Raw genomic sequence first — 26,840 nt, forward strand, 5'->3', positions numbered from 1 at the left:
GATGGATAACAACTGTCTGCACTTACTGCCTTTTCTCCCACCCATTTCTGTCTATAAGCAGGGACATGTCTGTGCCTCTGAGTGTGAAGGTACATTTTACCAGTGATTTTCTTATCTGTGACCTGGGTGTTGTCCCAGGTCCTCCTCAAGCCTCCCCCAGGTCCTCCCCAAGCCTCAGTTCCTAACCTGTTTAGAAAGCTACCACGGTCTGCCTTCATTTCTCTCCCAGCCCATGGGTACTGCCCATTTTCTACCATGTGAGCCAATGTCCTGCCCAAGAAGCTGTCTCTGTCCTTCTCATTGCTAGTCCTGAAACCTTTCAAGTCTGCCCAAACTCCTGACCTGACCTTGCTTGGTGCCAGTTTCCCAAAACACAAATATGGAAAGGCACTTAAAAATATCACCAAATGGTGTTTTGAACAAATCCAATTCTTAGAATGGAACAAACTAAGAGATACAGTGTAATGGGAAAAAAATGTGTGGCTTGTAATCAGACAGCTTTTCGCTTATGAAATTGGATCTACCGATGTAGATTCCAATGTGCCAGTTACCATAGTGAGTGTCTTACCCACATCGCCGCCACAGCCCAATCAGAGAAGTTTCCATACAGGAACCAGGCCCGGGAGGGTTTACAGACATGCCCAGTCTGTATGAGGGGGGAGGTTCAACTCCAGATACGTCTTTCTGCCTGGGCTCCTGTCACCACACAACACTGCCTCTCAATAATGAGTCTGTAGATAAAGTGAATGTTTTATTAAATAATGCATTGCCCTAGTATAGTGCTTTGAGGTTTATAAAGTGCTTTTATTTATATCTCATTTGATTTATGGAATAACCCTGAGGTAAGTATAACTAACCCTGTTTTTCCAGAGAGAAAACTGAGGCTCACTAGATCAAGTGACTTGCTCAACATGAAACAACTTCTAAATGGCACAACCAGTATTCATAAACTTAAGAAAAAAGTCACATATGTATAACACCAGGAACATCTTAATGGGATATACTTGTACTGCTCCCTCTGCTGAGAGTAGGCACTGGGTACTACTGTTTCTTGCCGTGGCCAAAGACATATTGACGATGCTGATCCCCAAAGGGGACATGTGTATGACATTTGGTTTAGTCAACTTCCAAAGTAACAGTGTTAGCTTTGGTTTATATGCATTCTCTGTGTGATGCTTACGTTCCTACCCAATTTACACAGAGTACATTCCACACAGGAACATACCACATTATAAATTGTATATCATCTTCACAGGATCGTTTCATATCGCGCAACACACAGACAAATCTCCCTTTGTGTTTACTTTTTTTACATGTAAAATTATTGTTTAGTCTTTGTTAAGATCTTAGAGCTGGTATGACTACAATCATGATACAATGACGTATTTTACTGTGTTTTCAAATGCCTTCCCCTTAACCTCTCTGCCCTCCTTGGTGGAGATTTTTTATGCATTTTGCTACTCGAATCTTCATTTATGGCTACTTTTTTTTTTCTTCTTCAGGTTTTGTGATGAAGGAACCTGTACAGATAAAGCCAATATTCTATATGCCTGGGCAAGAAATGCTCCCCCTACCAGACTCCCCAAAGGTATATCTGAGGCCTCTTGCATAGTCTTCTATAAAGCTGCTTAATTTCTGACTCCAAAGTACTTTTTATTATATGTTCTTTCCACAGTTGTTGACAGTGTTCCATTTTGCAATTTCACACTAAAAAAATATCTGTATTACCTGCTTTGTATTGAAAAGGTTTCATTTAAGTAGTTGCTCTTTCTCTGCCTCTCTCTGGTATAACTTGTGCAGCACAACAGCTTGGATAGAATTAGAAAATACCCTAGAATACCTCAAGCCACCTTTGGCCTACAGCACATTGGTTCCTCACAGCAGGAGCATTTCAGAAGCCAAGAGAGCTAGGAATTAAATAAATTGCTGTTTCAGCAAACAGATTAAAAAAAAATAGTCTTGGAACCTGGGTTTTTAATGTAATACCAAACCTCAACTGGCTTTCTGTCTTCACTCTAAATTGCTCATCACTACCAATGTGTGAATGAATTATCAGGCTCTCTTCTATTACCTTGATGTTTCTTAATGTCAAAGGGAATGTGCAGTTTTCTAACAGAATATGTCTGCCATGCTTCAGGGATGGTGTCTTATACACCTGTTTCTCTCTTGCCTCCCTAACTTTGCCAGCTCTAACTGATACCTCTTTTGCTTTGCTTCAAATGAGCTTCTGAATCCTCTCCATAGTTTACCAGGCAGCTGCTACCAAACACGTTTGCAAACTAATGGGGGCTGGGGGAAGGCTGTTACAGATTTGTTGACATTTTAAAGATCCATTGGTTGAGCAGATAAAAAAATTTTTTTTCTCCACCTGTAAATATTTTCTCTGTAGATTTTTAAAAAGCTTCCTAGGAAACTCTATTAATAGTAAGACCATTAGGAACCCTTCAGATTCCAAGCACTTATTGACACACTGGACTTTGTAATCTAATTGATAACTGATTTCCTCAATGACCTTTCCACAGATACCTGTTTTCATATGGGAATAAAAGCATTTCCCCTGAGATATTTTTAAGAAGTCTGTTTTCTATATTCAGTCAGAAAATAAAAATGTATGTGAATATATTCAAAACAAAATGAAAGTGGGTTTATGTATGTCTGTTATGTACTCAATAATGGCAGAATTTTGTTTCATTATTTCTTTCAAAATGAGTAAATTCTTCTCTTAAAGTGTATGTGTTTACTCTGGTTCTGAAATGGGAAGTATGGATAGAAACCTATCAGAGCCTGTAGAAGGAATGATAGATTATATTAGAAATTTTCAGTGAATGCCTGGTTCATTTCCTTTTTCATATAACATAATTTCATGTTATATGCTATTTTATTTCCATTTGGATTTCATAGATAAGCAACCTGAGATTAGTTCCATTTTAGACTTTTATCTCTAAAATATTAATTTATCATCTTTATAAATCTTTAGGAGTTGGATTCAGAGTCGGAGGAGAGACTGGAAGTAAATACTTTGTACTACAAGTACACTATGGGGATATTAGTGCTTTTAGAGGTAAGTTTTTAAATTTTGGAACTAAGCACAACTTTCAATACTATAAATATATAGAATACATACAAAAACTTAAAATGTATGTACAAACTATTGATCACACTCTCTGCTCATTGGGAAAAAAAACTGCTTTTGTTTCCTTTAATTTGAGACGATTGAAGCAATGACTTTTATTTTGGAAATGATGCCATCTTATACATTCTACTATTCTGCTATGCTTCTTTCTCTTATGCTGACTTCATAGTTCTTTTGCTTTCCAATGTATTGTCTTATCTATCCTCTCCTTGCAAGCAGTATCGTCAGAAGAATAGGGACTAGCAATTTATTTCCATTGCTAGAGGCAAGCCATTGAGTGAGTCACCATACTTTGCAGTATCAGGGAGGTTCTCAGACTCTAGGGCTCATGTCAGTGCTTTCTCTGTAATCTACACTTGCCACTTCATGAACTCATCCATCATCCACTGCAGTAATGCACAGACCCCACCCACTCTTCTGACACTGCTGAACACCCCCCTAGACACTCATTGGTCTGCCCATGATTACGATGCACTTCATTTTTTTAATTGAAGTATAATTGACATACAATATCCGATTAGTTTCAGGTGTTCATCACAGTGTTTCAATATTTTTATACATTATGAAACGATCCCCATGATAAGTCTAGTTACCATCTGTCACCATACAAAGTCATTACAATATTATTGACTATATTCCCTATGCTGTACATTAATCCCCATGACTTTATAACTGGAAGTTTGTACTATGTACTTCATTTAAACTCTCCTTTTCTTATTATAGAATCATTAACATGAGGAAGGGGCCCTGTTCCCAAGGCAACAGAGACTGGTACTTGTTATTCCTTCTGCTACATTTAGTCAAACTCCAACTGCCTTCCAGGTTCACACTTCAGTGTTCACGGGAGTGTAAATATTAAGGAATCTTCTCCTTGGCTTATCAGCTTTTCCACTATGTCTTGCTGACTTACACATATTGCCCCAAGTTTTCTAATTTAACGTTATATTTCTGCTAACTAACCTGATACATTTTCCTCTCCAGACACATTAGCTTTCTATCCAGTAACTAAGTCTTGAAGTACATGTCCATCTCTGCCTATGAATTATCCTCTGGGGCCTTTGCTGAGAGTGCCTCGTGTGGTGATAGTTTCCATAGATTCCCAGTATTCAGGATGGGGACAGTAAATGCGGTCTTTCTCTGGGAACAAATGTTAGAAAAATTGTATATAATTTTTCAATTAGAGCTAACATTGCAGTCAGACATATTATCCATTAAACAACCTCCTGTGGACCAGCCCATGAACCTGCCTTCCAAATGAAACTTGTTTTTCTATTAAAAATATACTTTGAGGTATAGTATGCAAATAGCTTTCCGTTTTTGGAACAGAACCTAAAACCTTAAGTTGTTAACTGTAGTGTTGACAGAGGATTCTGTTGAAAACAATGAAATAAATGTGTTTGAGCAACGACAGAACTTATCTCTTCTAAAAATTGACTGTGTGGGTGTCAGTGGAACAGGCAGATGCCACCACTGCTGACTTCCAAAGCACTGACCTGACAATAATTTTCCCAAGAAGGCAAGGAAGGCTTTCCCTGTTCCCACAACTAAGGTATCCGGTCATACCTACACACGCTCCCCCACTCCGACTCTTGGTCCCTCTGTAGAGCCCTGGACTTCACTTTTCAATCTAATTCCTCTTAGCTTTATAGTACATGCTAACAGATACCACAATGATACCCTAGGCAAGATGGATGATATGGACTAGTTTTTAAGCTATGTTACTGTCATAATATATATTAAGTTCTTACTGGTGAGGAATTAATTTTGTTTTATAATTTATGTTTAATGTAGGGATAATTTAAGTTTTGATATTTAGGGGTGCCTGGGCGTCCTAGTTGGTTAAGCATCTGACTTTGGCTCAGGTCTTGACCTCACGGTTCGGTTTGTGGGTTTGAGCCCCACATCACTCTCTGTGCTGACAGCTCGGAGCCTGGAGCCTGCTTTAGATTCCGTGTCTCCCCCTCTCTCCGCCTCTCCCCTGCTTTAACTTTGCCTCTCTCTCAAAAATAAATAAACATTAAACAAATAATAAAAGTTCCAATATTTAATATGTAAATATATAGTTATTCTTTACTGTAAGAGACTGATCAGAAATTTTTATACTAATTTTTCATTTTCCACCTTTTTGAGAACAATTTTCCTAAAAGAAGGTACAGATGAGGTATGAGTTAGAAGCATTACTGGTGCTATAATTCATAGGCCTTATTGTAATATAATAAAAATATAAATAAAAAATTTCACCATGTAATTTTTTTAGTAGCCTTAAATACAGTTATACACGGGTACATGGCTCAGAATAATAAATAAACACATGGGAAAATATCAAATCTCACTAAAACTAGAGAGCATTTTATATTTATTAAATTGGGGGTGTGTGGAGATTGAATTATAAAACCCAGGACTGCCAGGGTTTGGACTAATCTGGTGATACAGTTTGGGGAGCTTTTTGAATTAGTGCACTGTTTTGGAAAGCAACATTATCATATTATATACATTTTATATAGAACAGTAAAATCTTGCTCAAGGCTCTTATCCTAAAAAGAGTTGTTGTTTTTAAATGAGCTACCTACCCATGGTTGTTTCTGCTCCATTAACTATTAATATGAAAAACTGGAAAGTTAACAAATGTCCCTAATAATAGGGGACTAGTTAAATAAATGGTATAATAACAAAAATAATAAATCATAAAAATGTTTAGAGACCACATAAAACCATAAGTAGGCTTGCATGTTTCCAAGTATTATAAGGAACAAGGAAAAAAAAAAGAAAATAGTCAATAAGCATGAAAGACAGGATTGTGTGATTATTTTTTTTCCTTGAAAGTGTTATAACATTATCTTAAAGTTTTTAAAATTCCACAAGTAGAAGTAATATGTTAAGTCTGTCAATACCTACCAGTTAGCATGCTGTATTCTCAGTCATACCCTTCTGACAAAAAGCATCAGTATAAATCTCCTCTATATGCCTGATTTCCTATAAGGAGTGATTTATACTATATAAAATTTTTATGTTCTGATGACACACTTATATCTAGATATACCTAGAAGTAGAAAATAATTATATCATCTTATCTTCTAGTGATGAAAAATCACATATGTGCACATACACACATATATCGTCATATTGGTGTTGGTCAGGATTTGAACCTAATTATGTTGAAACCGTTTATGATATTTTTGAGTATAGAAATTATACTCAAAAGCAGACTAACACTACAAGGAAGTTACTGCACCCCTGAAAAATAGGAAAATGTTCAGCTTCAGGGTGTGAGTATTTATCCTTATAGGGAATGTTTTAGACGTCTGAGAAGCCTAGGACTTTTTTTTTTTTCTTTCTTTTTTTTTTTTTTTAATTTAAATTCAAGTTAGTTAACGTACTGTGTAGCCTTGGCTTCAGGAGTAGAAAGAATCCAGTGATGCATCTCTTACATATGTCACCCAGTGCTCATTCCAAAAAGTGCCCTCCTTAATGTCCACCCATTTAACCCATACCCCCACCCAGTGTTCCTCCAGTAGCCCTCAGTTTGTTCTCTGTATTTAAGGGTCTCTAGAACTTTTCTTTAATAGAAACACCAATAGTGAAGGTAAAATATTTTAAAATTTATTGGAATGTTTTAAAGAATCAGAAGCCAGATGGGTGTGTCTTACACTGTGATCTCTATTAGTGGGGAAAATTGAGTGTGATTTTAGACTTTCTGTGGAATTACATGAAATATTTGTTTTGGTTTGGGTCTTTGTTTGTTTTGGAAATTGCACAGAATGTGAAGCTGTTAAAAGCATCATTTAAAAACAGCTATCTTTATTAAATGCCATGTCAATCACAGTGTCAGACCCATGCTGGTGCTGGTATCCTAACCTTCCTGCCCAGAGGAGTTTAGTATATGCCAGCAGGAGGGACAAGCACAAAACTGCATTTATAGACAATTCTAGAAATGTATATCAAGTACTGAGGCTGTGGAGGGGAGAGCACGCAGGTTTGCTGGGAAAGCAGGGGACAGCGAGAGGAAAAGGCTTCTTAGAAAGGTGGAAACAGAGCAAGGATTTGCGTGGTGGTCAGGAGCCCCCAGGTAGGCAGGGGCAGGGGGAAGACATGTTCCAAACAAAGGTGAAAGCATGTGTATAGACACAGGAAAGTGAAAAGCCCATCCATGAGGAAATTTCTGTAATTTGGTGCTCCTGGAGTGTGAAATGTAAAGACAGAAGTGGCAAGAAATGAGAACATTGGTGAAAGGTGAGGGCCAGACCATACAGAGCCTTGTCAGGACTTTATTCTCACAAACACTCAGAGTGCTTGTCAGCCAGACAGTAACCTAGGCTTCAGTCCTAGGCTTGACTGTGTGGAAAAGCCACTAGCCTTATGAAGAAAGCATTGAGGCTTTAGGAGACCCAGGTAACCCAGAACTGAGGCTCCGGAAAGCCAGAATGAGTTCTTTTTAAAATATAGACTCACTAATTTTTATAAATTAATATTCCATGGAAAACATAATGTAATATAATTAGAGATGAATGTCCCAGGGAGCCTGGCTGATTCGGTTGGGAGAGCATGAAATTCTCGATGTTGGGGTTGTGAGTTCGAGCCCCATGATGAATGTGGAGATTGCTTAAAAATTAAAAAACAACAACAACAAAAAGAAACGAATATCCTGCATAAGCAATAGCATTCAGGGGTTAGGTGTTTAGACTCTAAGACCAGATGGCCTGGCAATGGCACTTGCTTGTTTTGTTACCCTCACAAACTTTCTAAGCCTCTCTGCCCCCTCATCTATAAAATGGGATCATAATGGTTTATAGAAAGGTACCTGGTAAGTGCTCAATAAATATTAGCTAGTATCATTATAGTCCCTATAAAAGGCTTCAAAGTGACAATAAATTGCCCTAAATGCAACCTTTTGTCGTAGTTGCCTATAATATAAAGGGTGTGTTGGTTACTTTTCAGGGGTGTTATAATGTCTTGTTGTATTTAGACACAGAACTAAGCTACTAGAAGTTTCCTGGTTATGCAGTTTCCTGTTCTCCACAGCATTTGTTGTTATTTATAAGAGATTTATATTATATTGTTGTTCATTTATAAGAAGATAAACTACAAGACAGTCCCTGCCCTCAAGGGAATTAGAATAATAGGAAATAGAGATTCCTCCTCTTTTTTCTTTCTTGACAAGTTTTTTTCAGTAATGTCTTGTTCCAAGAAGAAAATTATCCTGAGATTGCTGTAGAAATTTGGCACATCTTCTGGATGCTTTGGCCCAGGGGAATCTCAAGAAACTGGCCTCTCCTTTCCAGAGTTATCGGCATTAGCTTGCTAGTTTCCAGCAGTAACTCATTTCTCAGATTGGAAAACTTGCTCACTCACTAACTGAAGTTGGAACGGATATCCTTAAAATGGAGATAAGAACCTCTGACCAAGTGCAGAAGTTCTGACTATCTTTGTGTGGCAGAATTTCCAAACTGTCTTACTTTCCAACTACTTACTGTCCCTTCAGCTCTTGTTGCTGATAGGAAAACTATCAAGGATACAGAGCCCTTCCCACACCCTCGCCCTAAACACACATACATATCTAGGGTTTGCTTTTACCCCTTCATCACAGCTCTCAAAATCCACATACATTTTAGTATGTTCCTTGGAATATAGCTAAAAGATTCATTTTCCTTTAGAGGGGTGTTTAATACTTGTACTCTAAATGAGATGATCGAAACCTGAGGTACCTGTTTTCAACTCTCTTTTCTGTGAGCTCTCAGAAATTTAGTCTCCAAATTTCTGGGGTTATAAGTAAAATCAGATCATAAAATTCCAGTTAGAACCCTTAAAGAAGAAATCATTTTTAATAGCCAAGTTTTTTAGAAAGCCAAGGTTTTAGCTCTGTAAGTATTATAATTATAAAATATTTTGGACAGAAATCGTTCCCAAATATATTACATGTCTTTTCAAATTAAAATAGGTGGTAGATGTTAAATGTATAGTTATGTCCAACACAGCTGTTAGTTTCCCTCCCTATCCCCATCCCTCTTTTCTTTGTAATTTTGGGATATCGTTCTAAATGTCAACGACTGCACAATGATTTCCCTTAAAATTGAATATATGGAGTTTTTCTGTGTTATTGGGCTTGTTGCCTCCTTCTATCTGCTTTTCTGTATTTTCTGTGTGTTCCTCTTTGTCAAGCTACCACTTCAACTCATTTTAATTCCCACAGAGCACTGCGTGGAAGTAAAGATGAGTAGGCTCAAAAATCTGCCTTCATGTAGGTCACCATCCAATGGCAAAAAATAAAAATAAAACAATAGCTATAATCACATGAGTCAGTACACAGTCCTCGCAGGTGGTGAGAGAGGGGATTGATAAGCAGGTAAGACCATACCCAGTTTAGAAAGAGATTGATATTTTTAAAGAGTTTTTTAAATGTTCATTTATTTTGAGGGGAGGGGGGAGGGGCAGAGAGCGAGGGAGACACAGAATCCAAAGCAGGCTCCAGGCTCTGAGCTGTCAGCACAGAACCCGACGCGATGCTCGAACTCACAAATCGTGAGATCATGACCTGAGCCAAAGTCAGATGCTTAACCGACTGAGCCACCCAGGTGCCCCAGAGATTGATTTCTTATAGACATTGTGCTCCCTTGTTCTAAATTGATGCATTAGATATGAAATCCAGGTGACTAAGTTTCATATAATTGTTTCCAAATTTAGAATAAACAGAGTCAGATTTAAAGCCTTTAAAAGGAACTTTCTGAACAAAATCATGAGAACACTAGTGCCTGAACTTGGTGACCTTCAGATTTGATTTCTACTTGGCTTCTTGTCTTATTCCATCCTATGATCCGTTAGGTGTGGCTTCTGAGCAGCTTAGTTCAGGGGAGGTGGGTATTCTTGGACATAGGATGTGAGTTCACACATTCACACGTCACACTCATCCACATGCACACCCTGGGGATCCCCGTGTCACCACCACTGCAGGAACAGTAGAACGAGCATGAAGGAATCAATGGCAGGCAGAAGGGAAAAGAGAGGGCTCTCGAGGAATTCTAATTCCACTGTGACTTTTGCTGCATCTCTGCCTCTTACAAGACTACTGCCAGGAAGCTATCAGAAAAAGCTTTGAAATTGTGAGCACAGGAAAAATCCCTTGCTAATGCATTTTTGAACAAGATGGAGTATAGATCAGTGGCAGGGCAGCGACACTTAAAATTATTTCATTCCAGTATAAAGCAGACTCCTCTGACTTCAGTGGAAGCATGAGAGTGCTCTTGACTCCCTGGTACCTGGGTCCTGGATAACAGCGGGGAAGGTCACACCCCACCGCTTCCTCTGTTGTCTTCTCTAAATCTCTCTCAGAGGCTTCCTCCTGCGCTCTCTCCAGGAAGATACACCCATGCTTGACTTTACTTCTCTACAAAGTGAGGGATACTATAGGTGGGGTGTTTAAAGCCAAGTATTTTCCATTGGTTTGGATTACTTTCTATAGTTAACTAACCTCCTTTGAAATTGCAAATGTGGAGACTGTTGTTCATGCTTCTCCTCACCCCCAGCCCCTCCCCACCCCCCAGATGCCTGAAAGCCATGGGCCTTTACACTGACAGAGAGACCTAGATGGCACCTTTCTAGTCCTCAGCCTGGCCTTCCCTGAATAGGACCGTTAGTGCACGTAGTCCAGAAAGCCTAATCCCCTTCCAGAATATAGGAGGTTCGTTCTCACCATGGTCTTTTATTCCAGAGTGCACATAATGTGCCCAAATTCTCAACACCAGCAACAGCACCCCTGCTTAAGCAAGCGTACCTTCAGTAGATACAGAAATGTGGCTCCGGAAGGCTGCACTTTGCCCTTTTCTCTTTCAAGGCTGTGATACCCATGCCATTCAGCAAGTCTCCTTTCTCCCCTCCCCAGCTCCTACTTTTTTTAAAGTTTATTTATTTGTTTATGGAGAGTAAGAGAGCCCATGCACACGCACATATGTGCACCCTCGCAAGGAGAGGGCAGAAAGCAAGGGAGAGACAGAATCCAAGCAGGCTCCGTGCTGTCAGTGCAGAGCCTGATTCCGGGCTCGATTTCACAAACCGTGAGATCATGAACTAAGCTGAGATCAAGAATCAGATGCTTAACTGACTGAGCTACTCAGGCACCCCCCAACTTCCACTTTTTATTTCTCTTTGATTACTTGATAAAAGTACAAACTTTTACTCAGGTGCTTTGGGCCACGTGGTTTGGAAGTAAGGACTGTAAACCTGATAGAAAGGTGCTTAAGCTCATAATCCATGTATTACATTATGTCACCTTTGGGAGGCTGAGGCACCATCTCTCATCAAATATGCTGATATTCCTATAGCAAGATATTCAAATAGTCACACTACAAGGCATAAATAAAGACATAAATAGCATCGCATCCGTTCAGCCCAGATTTTGCTGCCAAACATTATTAAAAAACTCTTTAGGCTTCCAGAGCTTTTCAGATTTCAGAATTGCAAAAAGTTCTATTAGAACAAAGAAACCTATTCCCTAATACTTGAGTTATCAGTTGAAATACTAACAAGATTGGAGGACTCTGGATATATTTGAATATTTTCTCATTAAAATCATCTCACCCAAACTTTATTTTTCATCTTTTGGAAAACACAGAAAAATATTAAAAAGAAAAGTAAAAACTCCCTCACAATGCCTTACTCTTCAAAAAACCTGTGATATGAGGTGAGGGTTGTACATCTCTATGAATATACTAAAAACTGTTGAATTATACACTTTAAAGTGGTGAATTGTGTGGCATATGAATTATATCTCAATAAAGCTATCGAAGAAAAGGTATATAGATGGCAAAGAAAAAAATCTATAATACCCTCTTCACTTGTACCTCCCTTTCTCGCTGGACACCCACCTTCAGGTAAGTATCATTTAGATCTGCCTACTTTTCATATGCTTATCCTAACTAACATTTGTATACACACAAAAACCACAGATATGTATATATGCACTTTTTCTCTTTTGGACAAAAATCAGACCACTTTTCACAGTTCTGCATCTGCTGTTGTTTTTAATTTAACAATGTACCCTGGGCATATTTCTGAAGCAGCCCATGTAAAACTCTTCCATTATTTATAATGGCTGCCTAGTATTCTGTTGTGCAGATATACTATAATTTATACATCCTTCTCTCTATTAAAGACATTTAAGTTCTGAGTTTTTTGCTATCACAAGCAATGCTGCAGTGAACTTTAATGTAAGCAGTGTTTTAGGTAACGATGTATTGTTTCTGCAGGGTAGATTTCTAGAAATGGGATTTTTGGGTCGTGGAGTGTTTAAACCTTAACAAATTCCACCAAATTGCCTGACAAAACAGTTTTTCCAATTTACAATCCAAGTGAATGAGTGAGCCCCATATCCTTCCCTCCCCTAGATGTTTTCACACTTGAAAAATTTTGCCCATTGTTTACTTAAACAAAGGAACTCCTCTTACTGTTTCATTAAAAGGATTGGAATTAGCTGGAAGGTCTTAATAGAATTACCTCTAAAGTACATAGTCTAGTTAAGGATTTCTCAAAATCTGATCTGAGGACCACCTGCACCAGAATCTCCTTGGGGTGCTTTTTAAAATGAAAATTCTTGTTCCATCCGGACCTACTGAATCAGATGCATAAAAGGTAGAGGTGAGGCACAGGTGTATTGGAGCTGCCTCATAATGACTCCAAGACCCAATTGTTAATTTTCACATGTTTTTTGAGCCTTTTGCTAATTATAACCATCATTAAAAATGAAGGCAATAGATACTCAAAAATTATCATCTCCTAATTATTCACCGCATTTTACTATTACTGCTCTTGGGGATATTTAAGTTATTATTTCTATTGTATCTGTATGGTGGAAATAAAATAAAGTGGCGTGTTAGCTGCCCATCTCTTCCCAACCTAGTGTTCACTGACGTCACATTGATAACTTGAAATCAACCATTACATTATGGTAATTGACAAATGCTGTAGATCTGTGCTTGAGAAGTTATTTTATTGGATCATATTTTTAAAAAATGATGGAAAAGATGTCAGTAATGCAGATTATTGTGAATAGTCAAAAAATTTGAGGAAATATTCCTCCAGTATTCAAAAACTATTAGCCGGTACAGGAAAGATTTTGCTCACATCATTGACAAGCAAATGCAGTTCTTACATATATCTTTGTTGTTTCAATAACCAAGAATATAGGGGCGCCTGGGTGGCGCAGTCGGTTAAGCGTCCGACTTCAGCCAGGTCACGATCTCACAGTCCGGGAGTTCGAGCCCCGCGTCAGGCTCTGGGCTGATGGCTCAGAGCCTGGAGCCTGTTTCCGCTTCTGTGTCTCCCTCTCTCTCTGCCCCTCCCCCGTTCATGCTCTGTCTCTCTCTGTCCCAAAAATAAATAAACGTTCAAAAAAAAAAATTAAAAAAAAAAATAACCAAGAATATCAACAAACATTCTTTTCTGAATTACTCCTCAGTTACAACTATATATCGGCTATGGAAAAGTTCAGCAAAAATTAAGGAAATAATTCTGTGAAATTCAACTGGTGATATGGAATTTACAATAAAGAATATTATATATTTTATTATTATTTATGAATTATGTGCTGCATATCTTTTATATTAACAAAAACTATAATATATTTATATGTACACACAAGCATATTTTTCCTGAGAGACAACAATATGTTACCGGCACACCAGGGAGCCCAGAATTTTGAAATTTTAATGAGCTGCCCAGTTGATTTTGAGGCAAACTAAAATTTAAAAGCTGAGGCTCAGATTTTTCTGGTAAGAATTGAGTTCCTTCTACATTTTTCCCCCCCATGCTACAGGTGTGTCAGGGCATTCTCCGGGGACTTGGGACATGAGCAGAATAATTTGCATTTACCAAAATAAGTATAATTAAATCTCAATTCTCTTAAGAAAGGGGAAGCTTTGAAAGAGGAAAATGCATTTAATTACTGCCTGGTTATTCTAGCACTTTCTTGATTTCACTTAGAAATTTAAAAGAGAGTTTGTTTTTATTCTTAACGTTTTCACAAAATTTGGTGTAAGTCAAAAAAAGTGGTTTAAGTAGAAGCCACTTAGAGTGAATAGATGACTGCTTTGGACATGTCCCTCCCTGTATATAGGTGTGCAAATGTTCCTTCTTTACATTTAATCTAGATGAACCTTTTTGAAGGGCAGCAAAAATAAGTTATATCCTCCCCCCAGTTTTTACACTTTTACTTTTTTTAATGTTTATTTTTATTTATTTTGAGAGAGAGAACAGGCAGGGGAGGAGCAGAGAGAGAGAGTCTCAGGCAGGCTCCATGCTGTCAGCGCAGAGCCCGATGCAGGGCTCAATCTCACGAATCATGAGACCATGACCTGAGCTGAATCAAGAGTCAGATGCTTAACTGAGCCACCCAGGCATCCCTTACATTTTTAAGTGGAGCTTATGGAGTGACAAGGACTAGAAAGTAAGAGAAAAGCAGAGACCATGAGACCAATTCTGAAAGAGAAATGACTGGCAAGCACTTGGTAACATTCTACCTGCACAAAATTTCCATAGCTTCTTAGGCCTTTTCAGATAAGAGATGGAAATGTGGTTAAGAATTGTTAAAAAGAAAACCATAACTTTTCTTTTCTTCTGTCATAAAAAAGGAGTGAAACCCATAGACCTTTATGAGTTGTGTACTAACTTGTTTTTAAAGCACTGGTTTTTAACACCAGAGACTGAGTGTTCAGGGTGACACAGCATGAACAATGTCCCTCTAGGGATCATCTAGCCCAACCCCTCCATTTTACAGAAAGGGGATCGATGCTGAAAAAGGTTAAGTGATTTGCCTAAGGTGATATAGCTACTAGTCCAATGCTATTAAAAACCAAAACAATTTAATTTGTGTTGGATTTCTAGTTTGTATATGAGCCAAAGTTCATGTCTTGACTGTATAAAACAAATAATGGAGTCAGTGTTTCTAAGAGTCCTTTGAACTGCTAGAACCAGGAGGAATGAGCTTTTTGAATGAATATGGAGTCGTTTACCTCATCTCATTTCTGCCTTTCATCCTGGTATATGAAGTAATCCACTTCCCTTATCCAGCAGGGATATTTCAAAATCAGGTTGCTTGATAGTACCACTGATTTCAGAAGAACTGTAATCGGATGTTCTTCATGTTCTTGTCTACCCTTCATTATACACAAGCAGCTTGATATGAGTCATGGGAATGATTTTAGGACTATTCAGTACCTCTCAAACGATCCAAAAGAAGCCTATTCTCCTGCAATATTTTTTTTTTTTTTGCTCTTGCCAATCTCTTCACATAAATGTGAGCTTTCTGATTCCCTAGCTTTTTCACTTTGTTAATCATCCTCAGTATGGAAGACTAATGATCCTTATTCATCTCATTCATTCCATGGGACACCTGTTTATTTTAATACCTAAATATGGTCATTAAGAATCAGAAATTGCATTTTCATTCATTTGGTTGTAAGAAGACATATTAAACACTGCAGTATTATTTCTTTGTTAAAGAATATATTCAGAACATTTTTATCCCTTAAAATGTGTTTTTTAAAGCAATTTAACATTGAACAATGTAATATTTAGCTTAAGTGTGTCTTTTTTTAGGAAGAAAACTTCCCCTAATACCATTTACTTTTTCATATTTTGAATTTATTTTCTGTTTTTGAAGAAAAGCTTATATTTTACCTTCATTTACCTCTTTGCAACCCATGCCTTTATAATCACTCATACTTATTAACTCCTCTCTTGAAGTTGGTCAGGGCTACATAGTCCCAACTAATTAATTCTATTTAAATTAATAGCAGATAACATTTCATTTTTTAACCAAAAAAAATTAAGAGGAGAAATAAAGTTACTTGCCCATTGGCTCACATAAAAATAGGGAGATGCAATTATGTTTCAGTGAAATCTAGTTCAGGGCACTGACACTCTCCAGGGCATCATCCTTGGGTGTTACCCATTTTGCACATACTCCAGCTAGTTTCCTACCCTTCACCCTTTCTCTCATTGCTCCCCATCATTGCCTTAGCATGTTTATGTTTGTTTCCTATGTTCTAGGAATTCTGGCAAAAGAGGAATTTTTAGAGAGATAATGCTAGGATTTGCACATTCCATTTCCCATTTACTATTAATACCCTTTTATGGTAGTTGACTGTCTTACTTGTAAAATGGAAAAGATACCCTCAATAAATATTTGACAAATAAAGCATTTGATGAAAATGATCCAATTATAATATTTAGTGATATATACAAAATATTGTTAGAAAAATAGAATCCACCCTTCCCTAGACCTGGAGGAAACCCCACTAACCTCCCTGTTTCTGCCAATGGAAACATTTCTCTCTTCTTCATTCAATTTGAAAACCCTTCATCCTGCTCTGCATTTCTTCTCGTTACAAATTCTTATTTTCTCTATCTTTGAAAACTTTCAAGAATTTTTTTCTTGCAGCAATATTTCTCCTCTTCACACTTGTCTATCCCCATCTTTTTTTTGCAAATGTTTCTTATTCTTGTTTCCCCAACTTAAATGTAATAAATAACTGAAAGAAGGATAAAATCTGATCAATAACCACAGTCCCTTCTACACTAACCCTTTATGTTATGGTATAAAGACTTGCTTAAGGACTAAGGGAATTTTGAGAGATAAATCTGGTCACCAAGGGGTTTCAGTATTTTTTCGTTAATGTAGAAGTGATACTTAGCACTTATATACCTTATGTAAGTATAGTTACAGTATAAGTATACTATATATAAGTATACTTATAGTATACTTATAGTATAAGTATACTTATAGTATACTTATACTATAAGTATACTTATAGTATACTTATAGTATAAGTATACTTATAGTATACTTATAGTATAAGTATACTTATAGTATACTTATAGTATACTTAGCACTTATACCTCTCAACTCTGAAGTGTTTTATAAATGTTACTTTATTCACATTACAACATAAACATATTTATTGAATTACTGAAAACTAATGCTAAATCAAATATAGGAGCTATAATGTTCAAAGTGTATTCCCTAATTAATACCAAGGACTACATGCATGCATAATTATATGTAAATTAGATTTTTTAGATTATTTTTTTTTCACTGAAGAACCAAGCACAATACACAATAGTATTTTAAGTTGAGGAAGATAATTGGGTGGAAAATGTAGCCACTGATTTTAGATTGAGCTGCAAAAGGCATATATTGCAGCTAAATTACTGCATTTGCAGAATATGAAGTTCGTGTTGTCAAAACAAAGTAGGATAGTGTTGCCATAGCATACCCTCTTTTTGTTTATCATTCGTGAGCATTTAGAGGTTTAAATTAAATAAAAGGTGGAGAGCATCTTGCACAAAGGAGTTAAGAATTCCAAAGGAGATAAAAGGTTAACCTTTTATATACATAAAAAAAAAACTTCCAAAATGATTTTAAAAATCATGATAGAGCATTTTATATGAGAAACATTTTTAGCTTTATATTTCAAATTGAATTTAAAACAGTATCTTTGACTAAAAATTTGAAAGTCCTGGAGTATCTGGGTGCCATATTCAGTTAAGTGTCAGACTCTTAATCTTGGCTCAGGTCATGATTTCACTGTTCATGAGCTGGGGCCCCACATCAGGCTCTGCACTGATGGTGCAGAGCCTCCTTGGGAATCTGTCTCTCCTTCTGTCTGTCCCTCCCTGTTTGTGTGTTCTCTTTCAAAATAAATAAGTAAACCGAAAAAAAATAATTTAAAAACTTTTCAAGTCCCTTTTCATTCCATTATTTATTTAATACTTTTTCTGTGGTTCCTAGACTTTTGCATGGACATTCAGCCCTCAGTGGGGAGAACAAACAAAAATTGGGAAGAATGCAGAAGAAAATTTAGATTATCATTTTTAAAATGAATATATACTAAAAACAGAGACACAGAAGTAAGAAAGTTGATAGGGCTTTCACTGACAGAAAGGGAAAAAATATTTCATAGTAACCAGGTATGATATTTAAAATAGTCCAGTTTAACTAGAAGCTAGTTAAGTGTGCTGGGTTTTACCTAAAAGACAACTCCAGAAAGACTAATAAATGTTTACATATGGCATATCCATGACATAAAGATTTAAAACTTAATGCCTTAGGAATGGGACACAAATGGAGGGTTTTCCCTCTTGATATGCATGCTGATTACAAGGGTATGTTAGCATTTTTAAATTCCTGAAGTTTAAGTACCTTTTGATTTGTGCACTTTTCTGTATATTATGTAGTTCAACAAAAAGTTCAAAAATCAATCAACAATTAAAAACTCAGTGCCATTTTTAAAAAATATTTACCTAGGATTGGTGGATTTTGTCCTTTACTTCCTTAGAATTACGATTCTGGGGCAGTTTGATAATTCTGAGAGAAGAAATCACATAAATCCTAAGCTTTGCTGTAGATACTTTTTTTTTTCTTGCATTCATAAAAGATGGAAACAGGAAGGTGCTTTGACATTAGTCATGCCTTAACATCCTCCACCAACAGAGTGATTATAAAAGCACGTTGGTGAGCCTGCCTGCCTGCCTTCCATTTGATCTCTTTTGGGAACAGCACAGGCCATCATTTGTGCAAGTCGTCTTCTTGCAAGATGGATAAATGCATTTTCTCTTCCTTGCCACAGGACAGATGGAAGCTAGTAATTTCTGCTAGTCCCCTAGCAGAGAATACAAAATCAAAAGAGGCTAACTCGCTGCAGTGACAGCTTCAAAAGGAATCCCTTTTTGAAGATTTTTTTTTTTTTGTAGTGTTGGTTTATTTAGCACCGAAGCTTGTCTGTTAAGCCAGCTTTCAACGGCCTCCAGGTTGTGTCTGTATTAGCAGTGCCCCTATTGCAGATATATTTGCTAAACAGATACACATTTGCCGTGACAGCTCAAAGTATTCATGCTTTTTGAGTGAAGATTATTTTATATCAATGGATCTATAACTGGAGAGTACTGATAGTCTGAGATTATGATTTCAGGGATCCACGGATTCTCTAGGAGCAACTTGGTGCTTCAAATTTTGTCTTGAAGAAACTCTTAAGAAAAAAAACTTCCAGGTATACATTTTTTGGTAAATTTGGAGGATCATTTTTTACTGAGTACTGTCCAGTGACTTTGAGACCTGTACTTATGATACAGGTGGTACCACAAAAACAATAAAGGAGCTGTGTATTAGCTTCATTAAAACCAGAGTGAACACAGGAAAAGACCCCAATTTGCTGTTCCCTCTGCCTCCTGTGCTGTGTCCATCTCATCAGCTACAGCTTTTCCGACTTACAGAAAGAACCTTTTTTTTATATAACCACGCAGTCCAACTGTATAGAAATAGCTTTTATTTTTTTAACAACATAGTCCAGCTGATAAAACTGACAGCAAGCTGTTCCAATGCGAAGGCGACTGGCTGTGTTTAATCTATTAAGAGACCACACCATCTATACTCCTAAGGGATTTTCCAAGTAATTTTGCCTACATGAAAATTTCCCTGACTTTAGAAATGAATCCCCAAGTAGTCTCCCATTCTTGGTCACCTTGGGAGCCATGATGTAATCTCAGAAAAACATCATCTGTCTCATTAAGTTAATATTGTTCATTTAGAACAAAGAAGGTGAAGAAGGTGAAGATCAAGCCAGTTTAATAAGCAAATAGTTACACACTATCTGTACAAACATTATTGCAGAATTATTGGTGTATACTAGTGATATCCTTCTTTCATTTTTGTTTGTTCAAGACAGGGAAAAAGTTGGGAAGGTAGCCTTTAACTTTTGTTCAGAGCACTCTGAGAGAGTAGAAAGGTATGATACAGTTTACTATTTGCTTACAAATTTTATGAAATATGTTTTTTATCATTAAAGATGTTACTTCTTTGTTTTTCATAAGACTTGGCAACAGTTTCAGGCATGCTTTGTCAGTACTTCCATAAGGAAAGGATCCATTATCCAAAACTGTGGTTGGAATGGTAGATAATGGGTATGCTTTATCCTTTACCACCTTAGGAGAGTGCAGTGAATTGAAATCCACTCTACAACTGTCTTTCTGAGGATTTTTCCAATTAGTGGGATGTAGTTTATAACAATATTCCCCCAGGATTGATGGTTAACCTATTTTTTTTTATTAAAGCAGGAAACAACCAGGACAAGATGAGCTCATGAAATGTAGAAGGCTATCTCTAGAGGGAAAGATTAGGAGACACCAAGAGTCTTCTAAGGACTTACAATGTAATAGGTTATTATCATGCATTATTCCACAGTTACTTTGCTACTTAACTATGTATCCAAGCAGGAACTACAAGCTATTATTAGAAAAGCAAGCTAAATAGTTTGGAATGGATAACCTCATATCCCATGCATTCACCTGCCATTAAGAGAAATGAACTTCCTCCTTAAGTGGATGTCCTTAAGTACCACTGGTTACTTCTCCATTCTTGCTTAATTCCTTTATCTTAGTTTCAGGATATTTCATAAATAAAATGCCTTGGAAGTGTTTAAGAAATAGAACTTTTTTTAAAGTAAGTAATGTTTACTAACTAGTAACATTGGAGAATTAGTTTTGATACCCGGGTATGACCCAGCTAGCGAAATTACTTTGGCCAAAGCTCCTAATCCCTGCAGCCTCTTTTTCTCTATAAAGTGCCAGAGTTGAACTCCATCATCTCCAGAGTCCCTTCCAATTCTGAAATTCGGAGTTTATATATTTGATAAACTATCTTGCTGTGATTATAGGTCTCTGCCTCAACAGAGGAGAGCAATTTCTCAAGAGACAAGCTTGAGACCCTTGTGGGGTGGTTGTCCAGTTTTCATTTTGCTCAAGATTAGATTCTGATTGAATGCTGTTTTCAAGTTTCATCCAGTGTCTGGAAATACTTGTTTCTTCCATTATCAGACTACTCTCCAGAAGTCTTACCATTCAACTACTAGTACTCTTTTTTTTTTTTTTTTAATTTTTTTTTTCTTCGTTTTTCTTTATTTATTTTTGGGACAGAGAGAGACCGAGCATGAACGGGGGAGGGGCAGAGAGAGAGGGAGACACAGAATCGGAAACAGGCTCCAGGCTCCGAGCCATCAGCCCAGAGCCTGACGCGGGGCTCGAACTCCCGGACCGCGAGATCGTGACCTGGCTGAAGTCGGACGCTTAACCTACTGCGCCACCCAGGCGCCCCGACAACTACTAGTACTCTTTACTGTCCTATGCTGTGATGTGCTTCTAAGACATTATTAGACTTTCTTATTTTACATCTCTTTTAAAAAATAATTCTTTTAACTTTTCCACTGTTAACATCTTCACCATTACTAAAGCTTCAAGTACATACATATGACATTATAATGGAATATAATGACATATAATGAAATATATCCCATTGTCTTCTGATACCTATCTAGTGAGTGAAGTTTCATCTCTGTATCTTTAAATCCATTAAGCTATAATTATGTCTTACTAAAAGAGAACAGCAATCATGAAAGATCTCTTTAACAGGGACATCTTGGGTTTAATCCTCGATAAGTACAGAACATTAATAGGTAGGAGTCAAGTATTCACCAGTGTACCTTGAAGAAAGAACGAACCTATAGCCCAATCCAATGAGGAAGACAATAGTTTACTTTGGGATTAGAAAATTTTAAAAAGTAAATGAAGCTGGCTGGGAGGAAGACCTGTCAGGATTTTTGCATGAAGATAGTTGTGCAGGATAAGTGAATAAATGTAGATTAAAGCAACAGTTTCGGTATCAGGATAAAAATGGCCTTGCTGTCTTTTCTGTAAACATAGAATCCTATTGAACTGACCTCTAGTCCAGACCTCAGAAAGAAGCAGATTGTCTTCAGTCTGATCAGGGGATGCTTTATTACTAACAGTTGTGGAAGGATCTTGAAACAATGCATTATCAACTTTTTCATGGTCCTGTGGTACCCAGTCCAAGAATTTCATCTTAGCCAGACCATGGTACTTATGTCTTACTAATATTTCTTTATTTAGTGATTACTCTGTTCTGTATCTACCTAGTACAGACTCTTCTTAATCAGCATTTCTGTTCCCACTTTGAGAGTATTCCTATTTTGTGCAATATCTTTAAAATACCATTTCAATTCTAATTCCCTTTTTTAACCACGTCTTTACTCATTTCACATTCTCATGTTTGGGGTTGGTGGGTGGCCCAGTGGGTTAAGCGTCTGACTTTGGCTCAGGTCATGATTTCATGGTTCGTGAGTTCAAGCCCCGCGTTGGGCTCTGTTCTGACAGCTCAGAGCCTGGAGCCTGCTTCAGATTCTATGTCTCCCTTTCTCTCTGCCCCTCCCCCATTCTCTCTCTCTCTCTCTCTAAAATAAATAAACATTAAAAAATATTCTCATCTCCTTTTCCCCTTTTTTATAACTTTGTTAATAGTTGAAGAAATTTTATGTGGTCTAGTTTCTACAGTTAAAGAAATTCCATACCTATGACTATGAAATTATATTTGTTAAAATAAAATATTCATGTGTTGAAGATTTTTGGGATCTACCAATGAAAAGAATAATAATAATAACTAACGTATTGGATATTTACTGTGATCCGCAAAGACTGTATGTTCTTTACATAGATTATCTTATTTATAGACTGTGGTTTTTTAGTGGTATCAGTATTGATTATGAATACTAAATCTACCAAGTATTAAAATTGATAACCTTCCAGATCCTACTCATTGTAGACAAAGGAACTCAAAGAGCACCTGGCTGCACCTTACGATCTTATAAGGCACTATGGTCAAGTAACTGTGTGTGATTAAAATACACAGATTAATTTCAAACTTTCCACCCAACATGTCCACTGTACAAACATGTACAATATTTATATGGAAATATAAATTGGGGAAGTTGTTCACTTCCTAGTCTAGCTTTCTTTCAAATTCACTCCTATAATTTCAGGCTATTTTAGTTATTTGACTCATTACTGTTCCTATCTATTTTTAAGCTATGGAATTCCATTTCTCTGGTCTTCTGCCCTACATTAACTTTCCTATCTATTTCCTCTTCTCTCTTCTCTCCTGTTTACTTTCATTCTAGTCACAGAATCAGCCTTTCCGAGGAGCTTTTTCAGCTAGCTTATGATGTTGACATTCTGAGTTCATTTTCTATACATTTCTTAATGATCTCAGTCCTTATTTTGCTTTTTTTGTTTTATGTGGTAAAATATTAGCAGAGGCACTGATGTGTTTTTTAATGATAACCTTTTAAGTTGTCATCCATTTTTATGATGATGCATGTCAGAGACAGATTCATAGATAGCCTAGTGAATTGAAATGAATTAATTCTTATGAAGCTTCGTATCCTGTCGCTGAAGTACTGTGTCACAATAGAAGGGCAAAGTCAGAGCACACTGGAAACCATCAGTGAAATATGCAAAACTAGGAGAAGTTTCTGAGTTCACTAGAAGTAAGATCAGAGTAGAGGTTATGGAAATAAGAATGCATCACTATGGCAAGGATCACAGTGGGAGTTAGAAGGTCATAATCTCCGCACCAAACACTAGGCTGAAATATGCTTGTCTCCAGAGCTACCACTTGCTGTAGGAATACCAGTGGATCCAGGAGCCCTCCAGGCCCCCAGACCACCTTGTTTGAAGGAGTTTAAGTTGCTCCCTTGGGGACCTCTCACTGTGTGTGTACGCAAGCACACGGGCTCTTCAGGGTAAACTGTAAAAAGTAGCATGAGAAGAGATTACAACCATTTACAATAATAAAATTTGACTTTGAAATGATATATATGTAGCAGTTGACTGTAATAATGTCTAAAATGTATATAAGTAATGCTTTATAAGTATTTTCCTCACTTGGAGATAACTTCTACAATTTTATTCAACTTAAAATATCATTGTTAATGGGTGCCTGGGTGGCTCACTCAGTTGAGCATCCACTCTTGGTTTCAGCTCAGGTCATGATCTCACAGTTTCATGAGTTCAAGCCCCACGTCAAGCTCTATGCTGGCAGCACAGAGCCTGCTAGGGATTCTTTCCCCCTCTTTCCCTCTCTCTCTCTGCTCCTACCCCACTCACGCTGTCTCTGTCTCACTCAAAAAGAAACCTTAAAATATCATTGTTAAAATGTGTATCCATTATTAAGTAACAGGATTTCTTTTTTTCTTTTATGCTTATTTGTTTATTTAGAGAGAGAGAAAGTGTGAGAGGAAGGGCAGAGAGAGAGGGAGACAGAATCCCAAGCAGGCTCCACAATGTCAGAGCCCAACGTGGGGCCTGATCTTACCAACTGTAAGATCATGACCTGAGCTGAAATCAAGAGTTGTCACTTAACTCACTGAGCCACTGAAGTGCCCCTAAGTAACAGAATTTCTTAAAGTAACACAGAATTATAACTCTATTACCCCATGATTAAATAATGATGATAATCCAGAGTGTTCTGTTTAATTTAAAACATACTGTCTACATGCTTACACACATACCCGTGCACACACACAGCATAGTTTTTAGAAATGCCTGTTTCTTGCTGATTCAGTGGATCACATTGACCAGATAAATTTGATGTAAATAAATTCCTTCAGCAGTGACTCAGAAATTCTATCTAGTGTGGTTTTTAAGTGTATCTTGTAACTAACTTTAATTCTATATATTGTTATTTCTTGAGCTTTTTGTAAAATAGGCAAGATTTTTACTTTGGATTTTTATATGTATATTCACCAACCCTCTACCCATATAAGATTCACATTATATAGGAAAAAAAAAACGTGAAGCCTTAAAATTCAATCTTTCCTAAAGTCATTATGATATGTGAGTCAGAAGTTCAGATGTTTTTCTTAAGAATGTGTTGATCATCTCATATTACTACTTGAGTTTTTAGCTGATTTGCTATGATTGTGTGGTATCCTTGACCTTTTTATAGGATATGGCATGTGGTTGATAAACATGAGTTCAAAAGAAAACCTGTACTGTGTCTTTATAGTGGAGTGAGTGGTGAGACTGTGACTCACTCTTAAAACTCTAGAGTGAAGTAAATATACAACAATTACATAGCAATGGCTCTTATTTAATTTGGAGAAAACTTTTATAAGTCTGGGTATTAAAAAAAAAGTCCTCAAATTAAAATTTGACATGTATAGACTAACATAAGTTTTTGGCTTATTTTTGAGCTTTTCTCTGAGTAAAAATCCTCTCCATTTAGACAATTCTAGTAAAGAACATTATCTAAAGGAAGACACACTGTCCCTGGCATTAGCTGGCATGTGACTATTATTAGTAACATTCCTGCTACTCTGAATTTGATGACATTTCAGCCTTAATGATGAGTTTCCTTAATAGTTCCTGAAATGTGTTAACTTATTTATTAGTTGTTCCTGATTTTCTTTAAGTCATGGTAAAGAATATTAGCCAAGTTGGATATCAAAATGTGACTCACTTGGTTGTTTTAATGCAAAAATGTAATGTAAAACCAAGAAGCAATTCTCATTGCACACTGGCCCTTTTGTTTTGATGGACATCATATGGGGAAAAACTCTCTCCTGATATGTTGTTAATTAAAAAAATTTACAAAGCCTCACAGTCAGTAATCAGTCATCTATAAGTGCCAGGTACTGTGCTAGGTGAACACCTATATGATCCTATCACTTCATTCCTTAAAATCTTCCAGTGGCATCTCTCAGACAGGGAATAATAAAACTTTTAACACACTCTGCATGGCCTACACAATCTCTAGCCCCATGACCACGCCATCCTTCCTGGACCACAGTGGATAAAATTGCTATGCACTCTCACATTATCCTGTTGAGTTTGCTGTGACATTATTTTGTTTACATATTTGGTGTTTTGTTTTTCTGTATCTCTCCTACCTACCTCATTTCCTTATCCCTCCATTTGCATTAGAGTGTAAGTACCGCGAGAGCGGGAAACTTGAATATATTATTTTTCACTACATCCCCCATGTATAGAATAGTGTCTTAATATAGCAAGTACTCAATAAATATTAACTGAATGAAAGGATGATTATTGTCTCTCAAAATAACCTTATAAGATGGGTATGATGTTTTTTATACATACGAGAAATGTTTCCTAAAATTGACTAAGCTAAATTAGTGACTCTCTGGAGTTTGGAAATCATTTGGCATGAATGCATGGTATACTTTCAGCCATTCTCTTTTGATCATGTAGATGTTTACATAATTCTGGGTGAAGTCCTTGGCTAATCATATGGAAAGTAGTACAAACTAGGCATATTTACTATAGCTCATGTAGTTCATTTAGGAAACCTTAGTCTCAAAAATAGTCTTTTGTAATGTTTAATTTAATTTTAATTTTGAGACAGAGAGAGAGCATGAGGGGAGGGGCGGAGAGAGAGAGGGAGACCGAGGATCCAAAGTCGGCTCTTCACTGACAGCAGAGAGCCTGATGCAGGTGCCAACTCACAAACTGTGAGATCATGAGCTGAATCAAAGTCGGACACTTAACTGACTGAGCCACCCAGGTGCCCCCAAAATAATTTTTTTAGGACCTTAAAAAACAATACTTAATTATCCTTTCTATATTTAAAAGCATGGACAAAAATTAAGCTAAACCTGTGTTGTTATTTGTTATTATTTTCTCATCTCTTTAAATGTTTATTTATTTGTTTTGAGAGGAGGGAAGGGGAAAAGAGAGAGGGAGCAAGAGAGAATCCCAAGCAGACTCTGTACTGTCATCACAGAATCTGATGCTGGGCTCAATCTCACAAACTGTGGGATCATGACCTGAGCCAAAATCAAAGAGTTGGACACTCTAC

At 37.0% G+C, this 26,840-nt stretch overlaps 1 protein-coding gene across 14 annotated transcripts in view; it reads left to right on the plus strand.

The window, feature by feature from the left end:
• The window catches only part of PAM (peptidylglycine alpha-amidating monooxygenase), a 283,688-nt gene that overhangs the window by 178,643 nt on the left and 78,205 nt on the right, over positions 1-26,840 (plus strand). For all 14 annotated transcript variants that reach the window (XM_027037064.2, XM_027037072.2, XM_027037091.2 and 11 more), the window contains 2 exons: positions 1,503-1,588; positions 2,978-3,061. In XM_027037064.2, the coding sequence (XP_026892865.1) occupies positions 1,503-1,588; positions 2,978-3,061 (170 nt within the window). The remainder of the gene's footprint in view (positions 1-1,502; positions 1,589-2,977; positions 3,062-26,840) is intronic.

This window comes from Acinonyx jubatus, chromosome A1 (genome assembly GCF_027475565.1).
Source record: "Acinonyx jubatus isolate Ajub_Pintada_27869175 chromosome A1, VMU_Ajub_asm_v1.0, whole genome shotgun sequence".
Lineage (NCBI taxonomy): Eukaryota > Metazoa > Chordata > Mammalia > Carnivora > Felidae > Acinonyx > Acinonyx jubatus.